The 21,038-nt window shown below is 40.1% G+C and overlaps 1 protein-coding gene across 2 annotated transcripts in view; it reads left to right on the top strand.

The window, feature by feature from the left end:
- Positions 1 to 21,038, top strand: part of ADGRL1 (adhesion G protein-coupled receptor L1) — a 138,962-nt gene that overhangs the window by 76,593 nt on the left and 41,331 nt on the right. For both annotated transcript variants that reach the window (XM_088133555.1, XM_088133558.1), the window contains exons 3-4: positions 4,929 to 5,145; positions 12,739 to 12,848. In XM_088133555.1, the coding sequence (XP_087989681.1) occupies positions 4,929 to 5,145; positions 12,739 to 12,848 (327 nt within the window). The remainder of the gene's footprint in view (positions 1 to 4,928; positions 5,146 to 12,738; positions 12,849 to 21,038) is intronic.

Below are 21,038 nucleotides of genomic sequence, written 5' to 3'. Positions count from 1 at the left end.
TTTGATTGTGAATTGATAATTATAACCTATCCTGAGCCTTTCAAATATTGAAAACTTTTATCAAACAATAAACAAAACAGAAGAAATATTAATCAGAATCATTAGATACAAGTCTTGTCTTTTTCATAAAGCTTTGAATGCCAAAGGCAGATTATTATGGGAGTTTTCAAACTTTGTGAATTTTCTTAGGCTTCTGTGTGAAAGATTTTAGATGAGAGAGAGATCTGGAGAAGCCCTAGCAAAACATTAGTTCTTCTCCCAAGCAACCAGAAGGATTATTAAAGAACTCTAACTTAGTTTAAAACAGGAATTCTTTTTGGAAACAAACCTTAATCAACTTTAAACCATGGGCTCAGAGGCCAGTGTTTTAAGTCAGAATCCTTGCTTAGGATATAAATCTATAACCAGATTAAAATGAAACTTCACTCTTCTGAATTCCTCCTGCTATCAAAAACAGATTTCTTTGGCTTTAACTTAGCATGAGATGTGAACCCATCCACATGTAACTTGTAACTCAGTGTGATGTCTGAACCAGCTCACTTTAATTAGTTCAACAAACCATAGATAAAACTTTAACCTTAAAAGAAATCTTGACCATCTCTTTTGGAAAGAGTAGGGCCGCAATTTTCTTTTTTTTTTTTTTTTGAGGGACAAAAATGGGTGCCTAAGCATCTACAAGTCTTAAGCTTCCTAGACAATAAAACAAAACTAAAGACAATTGAAACAATTAAAAAAAAAACAGAAAGTCACAAACCAAACTAAAATTACCTCATATGCATAATGGAACCAGCAAGAAACTCTGACCAAAGTCACACTGAAAAAGCAGTTTTTGCAGCTTTGCAAAATACAAGGGCTGGAGCCGAGCTGTGGAGGACTTTGAAGGTAATGACCATCACTTTGAAATGGACCTGGAGGTAGTGTGTAACTATACACAAATATGCAACCACAAACAAACGACGTGTGTACTATTGCAAGAAAGCAGAGGGCACTGATGTGATTTTTGTCTGATCCAGTTTGCTGTGGAAACTGAAATGAAACGCCAGAAGCAGCCTTCACTACAGTACCACCTTGAAGCAGAGCACAGAAAGGCCCTGATTTGGGGCAACTCAGAAGCTCTATGGGGAAATCACCTCTGCTAGAGCCTTCTTTAGAAAGGGAGAATGCTCATCTTTCTGGAAATGATCCAGTTTCCACAGCAAACAGCCTGGCATTTGGAAGATGCTTCAAGCCAATAGGCACCTGGCCTTTGTGTGTGTGTATATGTGTGTGTGTGTGGGGGTGGGTCTTTGTGTATGTGTGACTCTAAACAAAACCAGATGTGCTCTAATGCTTGGCTCATAATCTGCATGATTGAGCTTGAGGCCTTGAATAGAAAGGGCTAATGCCCATCTGTGTTCCACATAAAAAGTATTTTGACTTATAGTGGACAGAAACATAATTGACACCTAGGAGGACAGTAGAGCTCACACAAACAAAAAAATTAAATCCAGATTCTTCCCCCCATTTATCCTATTAGGTAAATTATCTCAGACACATAATCCTGAATGTCCAGGATTCCTGTCATCCATCATTTGAAAGTCAGCAAGTCTTTCAACATATTTATAAGTGGTATGGGTGGTTCCTTGACCATGACGTTCTCTGCATTCTGTGATGAATAAAGAATCAATTCATGGCAATTAAACCTTCCTAACCATCTTCCTGTCTGTTTCTACCTTTCTGCCCAATTCCAATTCTCAATATACCTTTCCCTAAGTATCCACAGTGACCGACGTAGGTATTCTGCAGTGGAAATATACCCTTCTGTAACTAAACCAGCTAGATGTCAATGTTGTGGTGAAGGGGAAAGAAGACAAGTCTAGAAATGGTGAGAAGGAGTAAGGAGGGAAGTTACAACAGTTGGAAAACAGTGACTAAGCATATGCACATCTTTACCTACCCACCCCCCCTTAGGATTGCCAGATTCAGATTTGGAGATTAAATTTTTTAGGACTCCAAACCTTCAGCCTATGTGAAGAAGAAGTAGGTCCTAATCTGCCACTTAGAGACATTTCATATTTGTTCATAATTATCGCTTTAGCTATCCTTCATTCTTGCTGTGGAGAAGTGAAACAAGAGTCCAGCTAGGTAGAAAGGAAAGGAAAGGAAATTAGACCAAAGAAGCACAAGGGCTGGCATTGTCACTGCAGACCATTGTCACACACTGCTGGCGCCTTTAAAGCTTCTGACACAGATATTTGGGGTTTTGGGCTAGCAACAGTACCCAACTCTGTGATCATCTTTCTATTCAAAATTGCAGCCATGTAGCAAAAAGCTGTAGTAAAGGCAGCTAATGGAATGAGGAGGTGGAAACAAAGGTTTCTCCACAACGTGATGCCCGTGAAGTGTTTAGCAAAGGCTCTGATCACACCTACCAGGACCAGTGGAGGGGGGAGTAAGTGTAAATTGCTGGAGAACAGACGTAAGTATACCATCCCTTTAAGCTAGCCTGTTATTCTCCTATGCAGCAGAGGACATTGTCCTGTTGACTGTGCTGAAGCTGCCAGCCAGCCTCTGTTTGGTAGAATGTGGGTGGGTAGGATGTTGTTCTTCCCTTCAGGTTGCCAATTATTTGGGGGGCAATTCTGACACCTACAATTATCTATTGTCTGTCCTGAAACCAAGTCAGCGCCATAGCCTTAGCAATCGCAAACACATTAAGATGCAGTTGGGAGGCTGTGGTCTTTATTGAAGAGAGCCTCTCCTCAGGCTACTGGTGTGAAAATCCATGGCTTTGACAGCTCCTTTTCTACTGGATTTGGAACCCAGCTCTTTCATCCCTTCTTCATTTACTGTCCTCCACTGGTGTTGCTATTCTCAGTTGTTTTTTCAGCTCCGACCTTCTCTTGTCTGCTGGGCTCTCCCTGCATCTCAAGCACCAGCGCCAGGCTGGACTAGTTAGTTACTCAGCTAATGGTTTAATTACAGACTGCCTCCACAGGGCTCTTCCATTAACCCAGCAAGGGGGAAGGAAAAATTACACAAAGAGCAACTATGACATGCTTGCTTTCTAGTCCCCTCTCTTATCTTCCCTTTGAAGTCCTGAGTGCCACTAATGTATGCTTCCCACTAGAAGCTTTGACAATTGCCCTTGCAGTAGAAGGCAGGCACCTCTTGGCTGATTAGAACAGCCAGCAAGGAAGAAATAAGAAGCCCAGAAGGAAGGCAGATATTTTGCCAGATGGGGCCATAATATGCCCCTAAGCACCTCTGCTAAGCTCTCTGTGCCATTTTTACCTGGTGGTGCACCAGCACCTTCCTACCCTCTCCTTGGAAGACAAGGAGAGACAAGATGGACATTTTATAGCGGCTAACCCAACCAGAAATAGAGCAGCCCAAAGCAAATAGATCGCTGAACAACCAGGACATATCCAGGAAAACCAGGATATAGTCATCAGTTCACACTTGTGCTCTTGGGGCATATAAAAGTGTTTCACTGCTATCCTGGCCATTTTGTCAAGCTCCTGTCCTTGTTAGTCATCCCTCTAAGGGATTATGAATACATACATCTTACGTTTCAGCAATTCTGTCCACAAAATGAGAGTAGCACCTGCCAGGTAAGAAGTAACACCGCCTCGTCCTTCCAGCTTAGCATACAGAATAAATGGTGGGGACTGAGAACTATAGAGAGAAAAGATGACCTGTAGGTCAGATGTTGATCCTCTATGTCATTAGGCAATGAGTCATCTCCCTTTTGAGACAGCTTTCATTGTAACTGGAACACAGCATGACATTAATATGCAGTTACAGCAAATTTACAATGGACACATCTTTGGGACAAACATAGTCACTGAAGGTGGCTAGATATTCCAAAGCAATGCTTGTAGTATAGCGTATTCATAAACAGTTACAGCAAAGGCTGAGCAAAGGAAGGATGAATCTGGGTGAGGGAAAAATGAGTGAAATGGGTGGACCTCGTGTACCAGAGTGAATTTTTGACTGCAGCATTCCCAGGAATAGCTGTGCCCAAAAAACCCACTTCCCCACAGCTTTTGTTACAATATAGAAAAAATTCTAAAATAAATTCTTAACCACTATGATTGTCTAATGACTAGGAACTAGTTCCAAAGTTCTAAGTGTTGGGATTGATGCTTGATGTCCTTATTATTGTCTCTCTGTCACTTACAGAGACAGTGACAGAATTATGGAAGTCTTGACTTCCAGCTCAGTATCCATTGCTATCCTTCCTCCCTTTAATGAAAATAAACAGAAACATCTAGCATGAATCTTTCTGGAAACCTTCCTAATAGCATGTTTGGCCTTCAAATAGTTTTTCCTTTTGTATACCTCCCACCTCCACCTCTTCAGTCTCACAAAACCTTGCAGGATTCCAAAGGATTGCAAAGAATTTTCTCAGACCCTTTTCTCAGCTTCTGTCTCTAAAGTGGGTCATGGGTGGTGTGGGAAGCCAAGAGCTTCATGAAAAACATGTCTGGGTTTTTAAAGACATACCTGCCTAAATCTGTAGAGTTTAGTTGGAATATGCAGCTCAATCCAGCGAGTAGGAGCCAATTTTTTTTTTTAATTTCTTGGGTGGTGCCAGGACACACATACCTTCACATTTAAGACCTACACAGATGTGCCGCATTGGAAGTATAAAAGATTCCAGATCCCCACTATTCTCCATCAAGGACTGAAACTGAAAACAATAGATGTGGAGAAAGATGTTGCGGGTCACACAGCATGCAAAATATAAGAGAAAAATACAATTCTGGTTTACCTATCTCCTACTCTGTGCAGTGGGGAAAATAACCTTAGATTTTTCAGGCTTTGGTCTCACTGAATACTTAAGCAGGGGAGAAAATTACAGCCAGCAATCAGGAGATGGAATCGAATTTCAGGACTGAGTTGCATACTAACCTGTGTCCTTACTCTCTCATTTTTTATTCCAGCAGGTCTAAGCCGTGCTGGCTTGCCCTTTGGTCTGGTTCGGCGGGAACTGGCATGTGAGGGCTATCCTATTGAGCTGCGCTGCCCAGGCAGTGATGTCATCATGGTGGAGAATGCTAACTATGGCCGCACAGATGACAAGATCTGTGATGCTGACCCCTTCCAGATGGAGAACGTTCAGTGCTACCTGCCAGACGCCTTCAAAATCATGTCCCAAAGGTAAAAAGCTCTATAGGCCGCCAGGAAATATTAAGGAGCAATCCCCCTTATATAATCTTCCTCTCTGTCACACTGCTAAACACAAAAATGATATTGTAGAGCTGGAGAAGTTGCAAAAGAGGACAACCTGAGCAGCTTTGTAACTGAATGCCTGAAAAATAACAGTGAGGGGGTATAATGATATTCATATACTGTAAAATTGTGGCATATGGACTTTTGTTACCTCTCATGCAATACTGGAATTCAGGGTCACTCACTGAAGCTAAATGTAAGGAGGTTGTTCAGTTCTTCTTTATTGTAAGGATAAACAGGGGGATCACATACGCCTCCTGATCACTTGAGAGTAAAGGTGGAATATAATATCATCATCATCATCATCATCATCATCATCATCATCATCATCATCATCTATTACAGCTATAGTTATATACTAGATGCATTTGGTTCAGTTTTACCAAGGTTTTTCTGTAACTGGATTTCACATAATGAAGACTGCATGAAATTAAAAGGAAGTCTGCTTGCAACCTTCAGCTTACTGAAGAAGTTTGAAAATCTGGTTCATTATAGATACCAAAGCCCACTTTGGCCAAGAGAGGCTAAGAAAATGGAGAATGCGCCCATGCTTTGGAGTAAATGAGCAGAAAAGGGTGGGTTAGTGGGTCACTTTGAACAGAATAAATTACAGAGAAAACTTTGAAATTCACAGCACTGAAAATGACAACTGCTCAACAATTCAAATCTCAGCCAGTCTACCTTCATTGTTTTGACCCTAAAATAATTCAAGTTTATACAAGCCATGAACTATTCTATTTGTTATTCCTCATCAAAAATTCCCTGAAGTCTCCATATCTTCCATTATGTTTACAGGTCAGGTAGTCAAGGACTTTCCAGGAAATATTTCCATCTAAGTAGTTTGACAAGGTAACTACTTGAATGGGAAATGCTGTGGATATAATCCAGCTCAATTTCAGCAATGATAAGGTTCCACAGGATATTCTCACTGACAAGTTGTCAAAGTGGGATTTGGATGGCCCTACTGTAAGGGAGGTCTAGAACTGGCCAGCCAACTGCGCTCATTCAGTATGAATGGCTCTAGATCAAGTTGGAGAGTGGTAGCCAGTGAGGCCCAGCAATGATACGTCTCAGGACAGTGCTGTTAACACTTGTATTAATGACCTGGACAACAGGATTGATGGGCTGCTTGTCAAATTCATGTATGATACAACATTGGGAGGTGTGGCCAATAGTCAGAATAACAATTGCAGTCTAATGCAGACTGAGAAAAACAAGATGTCCTTCAGCAGGGAGGAATGTAAGGTATTACATTTAGGAAGGGAAAATATAGTTCACACATACAAGATGGCCTGGAAGCACTACATCAGAGAAGGACTTGGGTGTGATCACTGACAACAAGCCGTGAGCCAGCTGTGTGACACCGCAGCTAAAAAGGTTAATGGGGTTCTGGACTGCATTAGAAAAAGCATTGTTTCAAAGATGCATGAAGTCCTTATTCCCCTCTGCTCTGCACTAGTGAGACCATACCTAGAGTACTGTGTACAGTTCTGGGCAACACATTTCCAGAAGGACATTGACTAACCAGAACAGGTCCAGAGGAGAATGACAAGAATGATACAGGTAGTTGAAGACATACTCTTATGAGGACAGGTTGAAAGAACTTGGGATGGTCAGTCTGGAGAAAAGACATGATACCAGTATTTCGGTATACCAAAAGATGCCATAGGGAAGATGGTTAGCAACTGTTTCCCATTGCCACAGAAATTAGGATGCATCTAGTTGCTATTGTTAGTGCATTGTGTAGCAGGATGGCATGTGGTCAAAACATAAGGCTCCCAATGTTTGCCTTGTCTTTAGGCAAGTGAGAGATGAAGTGTCCATTTAGTAAGCTGCAGCTGTCATTCCTTTTCCCTAAACAGAAACCAACTGAAATTTAGATTTGGTTGCAAAGTATACAGTATGACCATCAGTGTTAACTTGGGCAAATGATATTGAACTCTGACAACGTAAGTTTTCTTTTCCTTTATTTCTTTTCCATAGCTTTATTTAACTTATTTGTTCTTTTCAAATGCGCATATGTGGAATATCTACTAAATTTATTTATTTATTTATTTGTTTGTTTGTTTGTTTATTTAATTTATATGCCGCCCATCACCCCCAGAGGGTGACTCTGGGTGGCTTACAATTAAAATCTGAAACAATAAAAACAATAAAAATATAAATATCCATATTAAAATAACTAGTAGCAATTCTATATTAAAAGCCTTTATACAATTCAAGATGATGGTGGGGGAGCAGTATTGATCATCTCACCAGCCAATTCCAACAATGTTAGCCCCATCAGGCCCCCAGGTTATCTGGCATAGCCAAGTTTTCATGCTTTTTCGGAAAATAAATACATGGAATATATGCATTTGTTTGAGAGCCAGTTTGCAGTAGTGGTTAAAGGCATCCAGCTAGAAACCAGGAGACCGTGAGCTCTAGTCCTGCCTTAGGCATGAAAACCAGCTGGGTGACTTTGGGCCAGTCACCCCCTCTCAGCCCCAGGAAGAATATAAGGGCAACCCACTTCTGAAAACATTGCCAAGAAAAGTGCCAGAAGGCAAGACTGACTCAAAGGCACCCAAAAAAAGTATTTATTTGCATATCAGACCATAATTGGGTGGTATTTTTTTCCCAGGGAATTCCTTGACAGTTCTTTCTCATTCCTTCTTGTAGCTTTAGTGGGGAATAAATTAGCAATTCTCAACTGGTGTGGGCAATGATCTCACATTGGAGATTTCAGGAGCATGAAGGGGTTTTGGGTCCAAGGAGTCTTCAACTTGCCCTGGATTACCCTGTTTCTGGCCAAGTTCTGAACCCACTCAACTAATGGGCCTGGGAGTTAGGATTGTTTCCTGACAAACCAGAGATATTCAGAATGTTTTTCCATTTGCCAGTGACAGACACATCTTTATTCAGTATGCTGTAGTTTTTCATTTCTTTCTATCATTGGCATCATCTTTACAGTATTTATTTTAGATCCAATATTTTTCTGTTGTCTTCCAAGATAAAAAGCTTTTCCAGAGTAGTCACTCATAAGCATAAAATGTGGTAAAAGATCAGCCAATTTAATATTACAAATCTCCAAGACCGGATCAGTTGCATCCAAGAGTCTTAAAGGGGGTTTCATTTCAGAGTCCTTTTTTGTGAGCTTTGAAAAATCATGGAGGACAGATGTAGTGCCAGAGGATTGGAAGAGAACAAATGTTGTTCCTAGCTACAGTAACTCATGCCTTCATCACCTGCAGTGAACTCTACATGGGTCTGCATTTAAGACCATCCAGGAGCTATAATTGGTTCAAAATGCAGCCACCTGCTTGTTAGTGGCACACATCATCAGGAATACATTACAAGGCCCTGCATTAGTTTCTAATAGGCTTCTGGGTGCAGTTCAAGTTGTTGGCTTAGACCTATAAAGTCCTATATGACTTGGCATCTAGATATCTCCAAGAGTGCATTCTCCAACCTGAACTGAACTGGCCAACTCATTTGCTCAGGAAAAGCTGTTGGTAGTGCCTCACTTCCATGAAGTGAGGAGGATTGAGGCATGGAAGTTATGTTCTTTGGAATGGCCTCTCAGCTGAAATCAAGACTGTCCCCCTTGGTGTGTTCTTGGAAAATGCTGAAAACTAAACTCTTCCAAAGAGCTTTTGCAGTGTGAGTGGGTGCCACCTGGATGATTTTATTTTATTTTATTTTTACTTGCTTTTGGCTTTGATTTGTTTGGAATATTGTTGTTTATTTATGGATATCTTATTTATATTATGTGGATATTTTATGTTATATATGTTTGTTAACCACCAAGAGTCCTCAAACATTATAGCAGGTTACAAACTGAATGAATGAATGAGAGGGAAAAAGAGGACCCAAATAACTACAGACTGGTCAGTGGGGGCAAAACTGTGGAACAGGTTTTTAAGCAGATTTTTAAGCATTAGATAGATACAGAGCTGGCTGAACAATCATACTCAATGAGCATACATCAGGGGTTCAGGCAGGAAGAGGGTGTTCAGCAGCATATCACAAAGCTGTCTTAGGCTCTATATTGTTCAACATATTTATAAATGACTTGGAGGAGAAATTAGAAAATATAATTATCAATTTTGTGGATGACACAAAGATAGAGAAACAGCTTAAAATTTGGTATCAATGTTCAGAAGGCTCTTGATAAGCTGGATCAGAAACCAGCAAGATACATTTCAACAGGGACAAATGTAAAGTCCTTCATTTGAATGGGAAAAATGAAAGATATGAGTATAGGATGAAAGAAACCGTACTGAGCAACAGTACATGCAAAAAGAAGCTGAGTGTCTTGGTGGGTCCCAGGATCAACATGAACCAACAGTGTGATACCGCTGCCAAAAAACCCAAATGTTATCCTAGGCTAAATCAACAGAAGTGGAATGTTAAGATCAAGAAAAATCATCATTCCTCTCTATTCTACATTGGTTCAGTCTAGAATATTGTGTCCAGTTCTGGGCACTGCAGTTTAAGAAGGACATCGACAAACTAAAGTGTGTTCAAAGGAGAGCATCCAAAATGATGAGAAGCCTGGAAGGAAAATCCTAGGAGGAATGTTTGGCAGTACGTTTTACCTGGAGAAGAGAATACTGCAAGGAAACATGATAGCTGTCTTCAAGTATCTGAAGGGCTGTCATGTAGAAGGCTGGGCAGAACTGTTCAGAGGTGTTCCAGAAGATAGGACAAAAAGTATTTAAATTACAACAATGTAGTTATTGATTGGCCATCAGAAAGAACTTCCAAATGGGAAGAGTTGTTCAACAGTGGATCAAACTGTCTTGGGACTCTTCTCTGCTGGACTTATTTAAACAGAGGCTGGATGGTCTTCTGTTGGGGATGCTGAGGTAGTGCATTCCTGCACTGGGCAGGGAGTTAGACTGAGTGATCTCCAAGGTACATCCCAACCCTTAAATGCTATGATTCTACAACACAAAAGAGAAATGTAAAGCACTTCCGATTCAGCACAGCAAAGCCGCTAAAACAATTTAAACTATAGGCATCAGCATTGTAAAACAATTAAAAATCTCTAACTAAAAGTAGAGAGAGACAGTTTGGTGTAGTGGATAAAGGCATCAAGCTAGAAACCAGGAGACCACAGGTTCTAGTCCCACGTTAGGCACAAAGCGAGCTAGGTGACCTTGGACCAGTCACTTTCTCTCAGCCCTAGGAAGGAGCAATGGCAAACCACTTCTGAAATCTTGACAAGAAAACTGCAGGGACTCGCCCAGGCAGTCATCAAGAATCAACACTGACTCAAAGGCACCAAAAACAATGACAACTAAAAGTAGAACCCTTTGCTATATGCCCTGCATTTCAACTCCTATGACATGCATTTTTCCACCCAGTTATGTCTATATCCAAATATAGTGTATGAACTTTGCTCCTTGGCTCCCTTTCTTCACCTTTGTCCTTGCTTTGCCTCTTTCCACTACTAGTCTTTAATACTCCAGTAAAGTTCTTTCTCTTACCCTGATTTGTTTATGGACAGCAAATCTGCCCTCCATTTTTTAACCACCGCATAGTAGGATTCACTTCCCAGATCGTGTTCCAACTTTCTCAATACCACTTCCCTTTCTGCTGTTAAGAGCATGCAAACATGCATACTCATGCTGTTTCCCCACCGGACAATGCTTGAAATGGCTTACTATATGAGGAAATAGGATAATTCTAAGTTTAAAGTCAACAATTACAAAAATCAAAGATAGTGTTAGCAAACAATACATCAGAAACCATTTTCAAGATATTTATATTCTGCTGCCTATAGGTCTTGTTTGAAAGTTTTCCTAGCCAAGCTAATTCAGTTTTCTCTTTGTATGGTCTTTATTAGAATTCTAATGCCGAAAGGAGCCATCTGAGCAGTTACGCAGTTCATAAACATTATATACAATCAAAAAACTTTCTGTGAATAGTCAGTTTTTAGCCTGATGTATACATATTTTTCTATGTACAAAATTCTCTCTGCCTAAAGAGCTCTTTCTCAGATTTGAACACCTGGAACAGTCTTGCACAGCTCTTGGTGAGAAACAGATGTACACCTCATTATAGATTCAAGAAAGTTGTCCATTGCTTAATTTTTACTCCACTATCACCACCAATTTTGTTATTTTGTTTAATTCCTCAATTCTTCTTTCCCCACAAGGTTTTTTTTTTTTTTTATCTTGACCTATCTCCTAAGCTTGCAGTCAGATATATTGTTGTAATCTTTCTCTGAACAGCAGTCCTCAAATCTCATATGTGGGCCCTTTGAATGAAGCATTCAGAGATGAGGGACATGATATGTGGGTTTTCCAAATATAATGATATGACCAACTGACTAGATATTTGATGGGGCTGTGCAGGCCTAGAAGCACCGCTGCCCTAACCTTGTCCAACTTATTTTACAGGTAAACTGAGCTTCAGTGAAAGCAGGTGGTGCCTGTTTGGTCCCAGGAGGCCTAAACTGATACCGGCTCCAGTTGCTTTGGCAGCCGACAGCCCCTGGGAGTCCCCTTCCAACCTCTCTTGCCTGTTGCATCAGCCTTTTGAGGAGAGCAGGTGGCAGGAGCTAACGAAGTGGGAAATGAGGGGACAGTCATTCTTGGTTCCCCTTCTGGACTTCCATGCCGCTAAGATCCAAATGATTTTGCAATAGGCTGTGAGGAGATTGCTTCCCTGAAATGTCAAATAATATCTGGAAGGATGAGTTGGGGATTTAAAAAAAAAAAGCATATACAGATTTTTAAATTTGACTGGTTACATTTGGGGATCAGATAATAATGCTAATTATTATCTGATCCCCAAATGTAACTAGTCAAATCTGCTCATTCTCTCATCCTTCCCTATTTTGTGCTGGCTTTTAAGATGTAGTAAGTTCAATGTTTTATTATAGTACGTGCCCATGTTGGGCCAGATAGACCCATTATCCAACAGCAGGGGAGGACTGAGTCACATTTTGCCCCTATAAGATAATATCCAGGTCTAAATAGTAGTGTTATACAGGAGTTATGCATCTTCTTCAGGGCCTGTACAAATACATGCTTGATCTTGACAGGAAAGAAATATAGCTCGACTACCCAAGCATCTGCGTGCACTTACAGATTTCTGCACAAGCACTAAATACTGAACTTCAATATTTGAATTTTATTTAGGTATTCTGTGGGAAATCTGCCTCTCAAACAGTACCCAGACAGTACAGTAATTGGGGGTCTTTGGCCTCCTTTCAGGGAAGAGTATGGTCCGATTTCTGACAAATCTTCAGCAGATCAGTTCTGTCATGGGATGGGTGGAGGACTCCCTATGAGTACATTAGGATAGGATAGTATCATTTAATTATCGTAGTATTAGATTTACCTGCTCTTGGCATGCAGCTTCATATCTGAGATTACCACCTGCATCTGAAGCGGAATATCGGTTCAGTAGTTTTTTAAAAGCATGTGCAATTAAAAGTGTCAGTCAGTTCCATCTAGTGGCTTCCCTTAGAACTGCATCATGTCTCTGCCTTAATAACATTTTCCTCTTTTTTCCTTTCTCTTTCAGGTGCAATAATCGGACACAGTGTGTAGTAGTGGCTGGCTCAGATGCTTTTCCGGACCCTTGCCCTGGCACCTACAAGTACTTGGAAGTCCAGTATGACTGTGTCCCCTACAGTGAGTTCATTTCTCATTGTACTCTGATGCATCATCTTGTTTCTGTTCTTGATCCAAATGAGATCCCCGCCTGACCCAGGGAGGAGAGATTCCACAGGCTGGCACACCCAGACAATACTGGCACGAAGCGTGGGATCTACTTAGGAAAAACACTGATTAGCACTGAAACAAAGAAATAAGTCTTGACTATAGCGTCTGTCCTGCCAGGGGATTTCAGTGGCTAAAGTAATAGTAGTAGAGTTCACCTAATTCCCGAATTCTAAGAATGGGAATTCATTAGATCTGGAAAGCTGGGCAAGAGGAATCCTAATTGTTCCATTGTTAAGCCACCATGTGTTGGATGATCACTGTTTTCATTTCTCTACCTTTTCTTGCCATCCAGTAGTTTGTATCCTTGGGTGCCATGTACTTGGCTGGGATAGAAGGTCCAGTTCTAAATTTGGGGGATAATATTTTTGAGCAAAAAGCTCATTTTTTAAATCAGATTTTGGATGATGGTTGAAAGCCAGATCCCTTTTATGTCATTACCTGAGCCCAGAGCCCTCCATGACCTTTGAACATTCAGAGCTGAATATTGCCCAGCTTTGGTTTTCTCCAGGATCATATTTCAGCCTGCCTCCCGCAAAGCCAAATTTAAGAAGAATAAAAATTCATCATAGAACAGGTCTTCAGGGGAAAAAATCCCCCCTGTGTCCATGTAAGGCCACCCATGACTACATATGGAAGGTGCAGGTGCTTGAACTACATGCTCCTGATGTGCACTGTATGTTTCTGATTGTTGTAGATTTGTTTTTGTACATATGTATGGATCTATAGCATTTGGCTAATCCTTATGTGAGTGTCCATCTAAAAAATATACCCACAATCTATCTTATCTATATCTATATAGACATATGGATATACATACATACATATTCATGCTTCATATGATTTGAGTATATATATGCATTGCATCCATGCATATATGGTCTGTATGCCCATATGGATGGTGCAGTGAGGTATATGGCTATCTCCATGTTGGTGTGCAGTGCATGCACATGACTCTGTGTGTGTACACACATGCATGTCTTAATGTTTTGGCGTGTGCTTGGGGGTGGTTTTGTGTGCTTTGTATTAGAACTAAATCATCATCTGGTAGGTGGGAGGTGGGAACCTGTTTTAAGTGTAGTCATGGCAGCAGTAGGAAGGGTACTGCCTCTTCTCAGAAGAGAGGCAAGTGGAGAATGACTCTGCCACACGGCCGTCCTCACGCACTGAGGTCAGGGCGTTTGCTTACACACACATGCTTCGAATGCTGCCGGGCTCAGTTGGGTGTATGGCTGTTTGGGTGTATGTACATTTTGGTTCTGAGTGTCTGTATGAATGCCCACATGGTGTGAGTGATATAGCAGTGGCCTTATAAGTATGTGTATACATATTTATTGAATGTGGGCATGTACGCGCTTGCGCCATCATCCAGACTAAGAGACTTAAAATGAAACTTGACAGCTGTTCTCTTCCTTGGGAAAAGAGGAAATGGAGGTAGGCATCCCTTAAAAAATGGAGATAATGCAATTATTTTTCTCAAAAAGGACATGTGATTTTTAAAAAATACACACCATATGCTGATAAACTGAGTTTAGGGACTGTTTAATTTTCTGGCTTGTGAGATAATCTCACAAATAGAAATAAATAGAAAACTGGAAATAGGACAGTTTTCTATTACCAGCTTCCCCTGTCTCCTGGAGCCAATCTTTTTTTCATTCCTATTGATGGATCAAGCTGAGTAGTGGCGGGTGGTGGAGGTGGTACAGCTGCCACTCCCTGAGCTGGTTTCCCAACTATCTATGGACACTAGGACTTGCTGAGGGATCTGGGATTTAGGAACTATCCAAAATTGGATCCTGTGACGACGTGGATGCCTGGGGGGCCGGGCAGGGAAGAACCTTTTCATTTCAGAATAGCTTCACAGAGCCTGACTTAAATCTATTTCCCTTTGTATCATGGATCCTGACCAAGCCTAGTAAGTCTCATCTGGCAAGCCTAAAAGAAGCTACTGAATTGCTAGCTTGGGATGTCCTTCCTCCCTGGGTCAGCAACTGATACACCCTCTCCTTTCCTATTCTGTGTTTTTGGGGGCATGTGGAGAAGTTGGCTCTTCCTTGCTTCATGTCTTACCCATTCTCCACTGGGGCCTGGGTCCACGTGGGAGGGATAATCTTTCAGGGTGTATCCCCTTCCCTTCATGCTAATACCCCTTTGGTTTCTCCTCACAGATGAAATGGAGTGATGAAGGGCAGACGTGGCCTCTTAACTTCTTAACATTCATTCCTGCCCCTTTTCCTTCCAGCTACCTGATGGTGCCGAAACAAATCAATCAACGCTCATCTCAGGGTGTAACCAGTCCTGACCCCTCAGAGTTAACAGCACTGAGAATACACCAAACCAGCAAAGGGCACTAAATTGCTTGGTTTATAAAATGGGGAGGGGAGATGTGGATGGTATTGTGGTACGAAAGCAGGTTAGGTAGATGTGCCAATGAGTGTGATAGCACAGTTGTGGAAATAGCTGTCTTCTCAGCACAGGTGACCTCAGGGCCTGTAAATGACCCACTGCACACACCACAATTTATATATGATTTGTATAGGTAACATTACATATGAGTACATTTACAAGCTCATTTAGTTTAGTTTTACACATAGTCATATGCATATTACATCATTGCATGTTTCCATAATTTAATATACTATATTTGTATGCATACATTATGTTTATATATATGTGTGTAGATACAGACATGCACACAAACACCCTTCCTCACATTTTTCAATCTCACACAAACACACATATTTATATATATGTAGTGTAGTGTAGACACAGGAGTGTGTACTGTATGAATGTGGACAAAAGACTGCCAGATAAATCTCTTGGCACAGTTTAGATTTACTTATGGATTCCATACCAATTTATCCCAGTTATACCTATCACATAAATGCTCTGGCCAATTTATTTATATATTTTTCCCATGAAGACTTTTCACTGGCATTGTTCAGACATTGTTCAGACACCAAGTTTATGAAGCTGTGGATAAGCGCGTTACCATGAACTCTTCCATGATCCCCTTCCTTTCCCTTTGTTCTCACATTCTAATCTTTGCATGAAGAGAAGTTGAATTCGGTTAAAGCAAAGGTTCGTATAAAAATTGTTTAATGAATGAGTAGAACTCAAGCTAGAAGATCCACAACACAGGTCTAGAGTGGACATCTACAGCTTTCAAGCCACAGTTTATGAAGCCATGGATATATGTCTAAGTGAAGCCACTGTGTCTTCTTTTAAAAGTGCTTTGTGGTCGCAGTGGGTTTTCTATAGAACCAGAATTCAGTTCCTGCTCCTGTCATACCTTGTCCTGTCTCAGTGTTTCCGCTATTCTCTGCTGGTTGCTCTATCCTGTTTCTTTAAACAGGAGATAGCTTGATTCAGTGCTGTTGCTGTTGGGGTCAGGACTGGGGCAGGTGATGGGAGGGAAAAGCAAGGAAACTGGAGTTGTGGGGGAGAGAGATGGGTCACAGAGAGAGAGCAGAGATGAGAGGGGCCTCAGTGGTCAGATCCTTTTGCTCCTTTCTTTGCAGCTCCTTCCACTCTAACCATACACCAATCTTCCTTCCTCAGGGGCCAGTCTGTCATGTGGAAAAATAAAACCATTTAATGTGTCCTATTTTTGGTTTTGATTTTTTAAAGTCGATTTTTATTATGGTGTCAATATTTTTTTAAAACACAACCTCCCTCTCCCCTACCTTCTTTCAGCTTCTTCCCAGCTGTCCTTTCTCTTCTTCCACTCCACCTTTTTCTGCCGCTTGCTTTCTTTGCTTTTTCATAGACTGGGGTGCTTGGTTCCTTTCTGCTCGAGGAATCTTTCAAATGATGGGATGTGGATGTTTAAGCACCTTGTGATGCCACCACTCGCCCAGGGAAGTAGTTGTTTGTGCAATACCTGGATTCTCTCCTATAAATGATTGAAATTGTCTAGGCTTTGCCAAGCAAAGACTAGTTAAAATTAGGCAAAGAGCAGGAAGTTGCAGGGAATGCAGCACTTAATAAATCTGGGGGTTGTGCCAGAAAGGATATTCAAGGATCCACATTTTTGGAGCCAGATCTTAGTCAGTCCCTATTAGTAATTTAAATATTTATATCCACATTGGGCAGATTTAGATTAGATGAAAAGCCTCATATTTTCACCACGTTTGCATAAGACTGACCAGACTTCTAAAGTGAAGGTATGATATAGTTTTTAAAGAGAGATCATAGCAGGTTCTTTATTCATAACGTGTGAGAGCTTAGCTTCCTCTTAATTTAGTCATTTGTATAAATAATCTAGTTTAGTGTAGTTGGGCTTAGGCCAGGAGATAGGTTCAAGTCCTTGTTCAGTCAGAAATTCCTTGGATGGTTGGCCCCAATCTCGTTGTTGTGGGGATAGGCTGAGGAGATGCCTCCTATAGTAACTTGAGCTCTTGGAGAAAATGTGTGTTTTTGTGGTCACCTGAAAAAAAAAATTAAGTGGCTTTATTGTGGAGCTGAGAAGCCATCATTTTCCCTAAAGGACATGCTAGGGCAGCCTCAGCTGAAGACCTGAACCCAAGGTGAAACAGGAGTGGCCTTCACTAGAGAAATGTACTGCTCACAAGCTCTGTGAAGTCACAGCATTTCGCAGTATTGCAAAAGAAAATACCAGTCTTCCTGCAATTTCACCTATACTGTATTTGAGCAAGAAATAAATTGGTTCATCTCTCCAACGCTGCCAGCATGATAGGATTGGAGAGATCCAGAGGTGCTTTCAGATCAGTGCAGAATTCTTATGAGGTGCAGTAGGAATCAAGGTTTGTGAGGAGGAGGAATTGGGAGGCGTAATTCCAGAGAGTACTGAAAACAAATTTTGAGCCTGGGTTCAGACAACCTTATTGCTTAATTTTATGCAGTATGTTCCTTTCTTAACACTATGTTACACATGGCTCCAATTTTAGTTCTAGTTAAGCAAAAAAAAAAAGAGGAGATACTACAAATCTGAGATCTACCTGGCTACATTTATTCAATCCATTTTTAAACAGAATTTGAAAATCTTTTTTAAAAAACCACATACACATACAAAAATCAACAAAACTTGTTTACTGAAGGCAAAAATAGTATATGTATACATATCAAGAAATGAAATTCCTCTTTTAGACTGCCTTTAGCTGTCTGCCAAAACAAATAAAATCATACTATCTGTTTCATTTGAAGTCAGTTCCGTAATCCAGAAGTGGCTATATTCAGGCTTGTGAGTTCTATTTAATTTTTCTTTTCTAAAATTGCAGGAGTAAAACCAGATGCAGAGCTTTATACTGTACATACATAGAATTAAAGATGAGGGCACCTCTGAGCACAAACCTAGGGATCTGTTTTCAATACCTGAATGAACTAAATGCAGAATTATTTCACATGAAAGTCCATTCTGCCACCTCCAAGTTTTTTTTCATTGCAGTAACAGGATTAGACAGAAGAAAACCTTACAGTTGTAGCTATTTTTAAGCAATTGGAAGACGCTGTTGCAAATTTACTACAAACCACTCCACGTTCTACTAGTAGATACCAATTTAGCTTCTGTTTTCGTTGCCCTAATTAATTTAATCATTATGGCTACTCCCAAAAACGTCTGTAGTATATTTTATAGAGATGCTGAGAATGTCTTGAAAGATCCTTCCCTGTTATTTGGGGGAATTAAATTCTGAAGTTTTTTGTTTTTTTGCTTCAGAACCATGAAATCTAACTCAGTATATGTCTGAAGGGTAGAAGAGGAAAATATGCAGCCATTCCAGTTGTGCTGGCATTTAGATGGAAGAGTAATTTCAAAGTAAAAAGAAGAAAATTATTATTATTATTATTATTATTATTATTATTATTATTATTATTATTATTAAAATATTTTGGTTTAATTGGTTGGCAAAGATCAGGAAATAATACACTTTATCATTAAATTTAGAGGTAGAAACAAGTTCCATTTTTGGCATCACTTTCAAAAAAGAATGAGAAAAAAACAAAGAGATCAAGGAAGATAATGAAGAATTGAAAGGAAGTATGATTGAATTGCCTATTAGTAGCCTAAAATAGGTGAAGGTTAAATGGAATCTTAAATGGCTTCAGCTACTTCAATTGATAATTCCATAGAATATCAAATAATAGTTGCCATGGCCAGAGAGAGAAGGACTAAAAGGAACAGATTTATGGTGCAGTACAGTAGAAGTACTGGAATTTTCTTGTAGTAACAAGAGCAGCTAACAAAGGCACTAATTGCTGAAATAAACAATGGCTTAGGTACAAAGTGACTAGATATATGAGGAAAGTTTTAGGACTTGCTGCAGACTCCATGATTCTTAAAGAGCTGTGGCTTGATTTATTTTAATAGAACAAGTCTTCATCATTCTATTTTTTTTCTTCATTGATTCTCTGCTCACATCTATGTGTTGGCAAAATTGGAGGCCCCTGCTGTCTCTTTGTAGCTGCAGTCCTGTTTATTTGTCCTTATTTATGAACACTTGCAAATGCAGTCTCTCTTTATCCTGATTTTCTTCATTCAGACTATTCCTTCTACACTTCTGATATTCCGATTGCACTTCTGACTAGGGAGCACAATGGAGTGTGGTTCTTGGAAAATTCTAGGAAGTAGTTCTCCTAGCTCAACCTCAGGACCCAATTAGTCTGAAATGTCCTTTGCCAATAGAGCTGGCAAGCAGTTAGGGCTTTGTGACTGATTATGCAACTGACATCAGCTAGTACTCTTACCTGAGACTCCATTACACTTTGTCCTTGAGAGGAGAGATAACCTGAGCCTTAAAGTAGCATCCTACATTTTTTTGTAGGAACTTAGGTACTTCTCCATGAACTCCTTCTAATACTACAGTGCTACTCATGGCTTTAAACACATAAAATGTATAAGTGATTATCTGATTTTTTTAAAGGCAGTAAACTATGCGGTGTGCTAATTTGGTTAATAGCTTCCTCCCCCACCCCCACCCCCCATTTTGGTTGGTCTGATCATCCAGAACTGGAATCTCCTTCTTGCAAGTTGATTTCAGGGACAAAATTAGATGTCTGGGGTATATTTTCTCTTAGAGGATGCAAAAATCTGCAGCGTTAGCCAAGTGCCATTCAACTGCTGTTGTGACTTCCTAAACAGGTTTCTCTTTTAATTTTGGAGGTCCCTATGTTCCATAGCCTGGTGCAGACCATTTAATTTTAAAATAGTCTGAGTGACAGTTTCTCAGTGCTTCACGACCCTGCTGGTTTCAACTGTCCTATAATCTTTCCTTATATTCATGTTTACACACATACATTCAAACAATTCAGACTAACTCCTTTATATACAAGAAACTTGGATTTATAATTCCAGATTCTATGTAAGTAATCAGTTAACCAGATGTCATATGAATACTCATTCTGATATTAGCATTGGTGTATTTTTTAGCAACTCAAAGAGCTGCCTTCCTAGGCTAATGCCCAGTAAATGCATTGGATTACAACTCCCATCTTCTATAATGTATTAGCAATGGTCATATGAGCTAGGGTTATTAGAAGTTCTTATAGAGGACATCAGATTGGTAAAGGCTGATCCAGTGTCTCACTAATTGAAAAAGAAAAATATCCTATCTGTTAATGTTTAATATGAATATGTGACTAAAAGAACTGAAAAGTTAAAATTAATCCTTCCAAATTAATCCCCCCAAAAGACAGAATTGGAGAATTATAGAGATAGAACTTGAGGATGCTATGAAATTATAATTTATCTCATACTATAGCCTTTCTCAAGTCATCTGGGACCATGCAGTCTTCCCTGAAGCTTCAGATTGTGAAATGTAATGTCTCCTTCAATTTCTGGTGACTGTATGGGCATGTCCATATAGTTTCCTTGGCAACAATGTGAAAGTGGTTTGCCATGACTTTCTTCTGGAATTTTTTTCAACTTTTCACTCTAGTCTGTGGATTGAGTGTGTCCTAGTAGACTCCCAGCTTAGTATTAACCAGATCTCTCCCTGCTTAGCAAGAATTCCACAGTGTTCCTCTGTATACTATATGTATTTATACCATTATTTGTGTATGCCAACTTGGTTAATTTTACGAAAGTGCTTTTTTATGCTTCTTCCTGAAGTTGAAGACAAAGTTCACCTCCAGTAATCTTACTAC

Source organism: Python bivittatus, unplaced genomic scaffold (assembly GCF_059951505.1).
Source record: "Python bivittatus isolate LINGU-HERP-01145 unplaced genomic scaffold, Pbiv_v1 ctg000080_np1212, whole genome shotgun sequence".
Taxonomy (NCBI): Eukaryota; Metazoa; Chordata; class Lepidosauria; order Squamata; family Pythonidae; genus Python; species Python bivittatus.
This window is presented reverse-complemented; position numbering and strand designations above follow the sequence as displayed.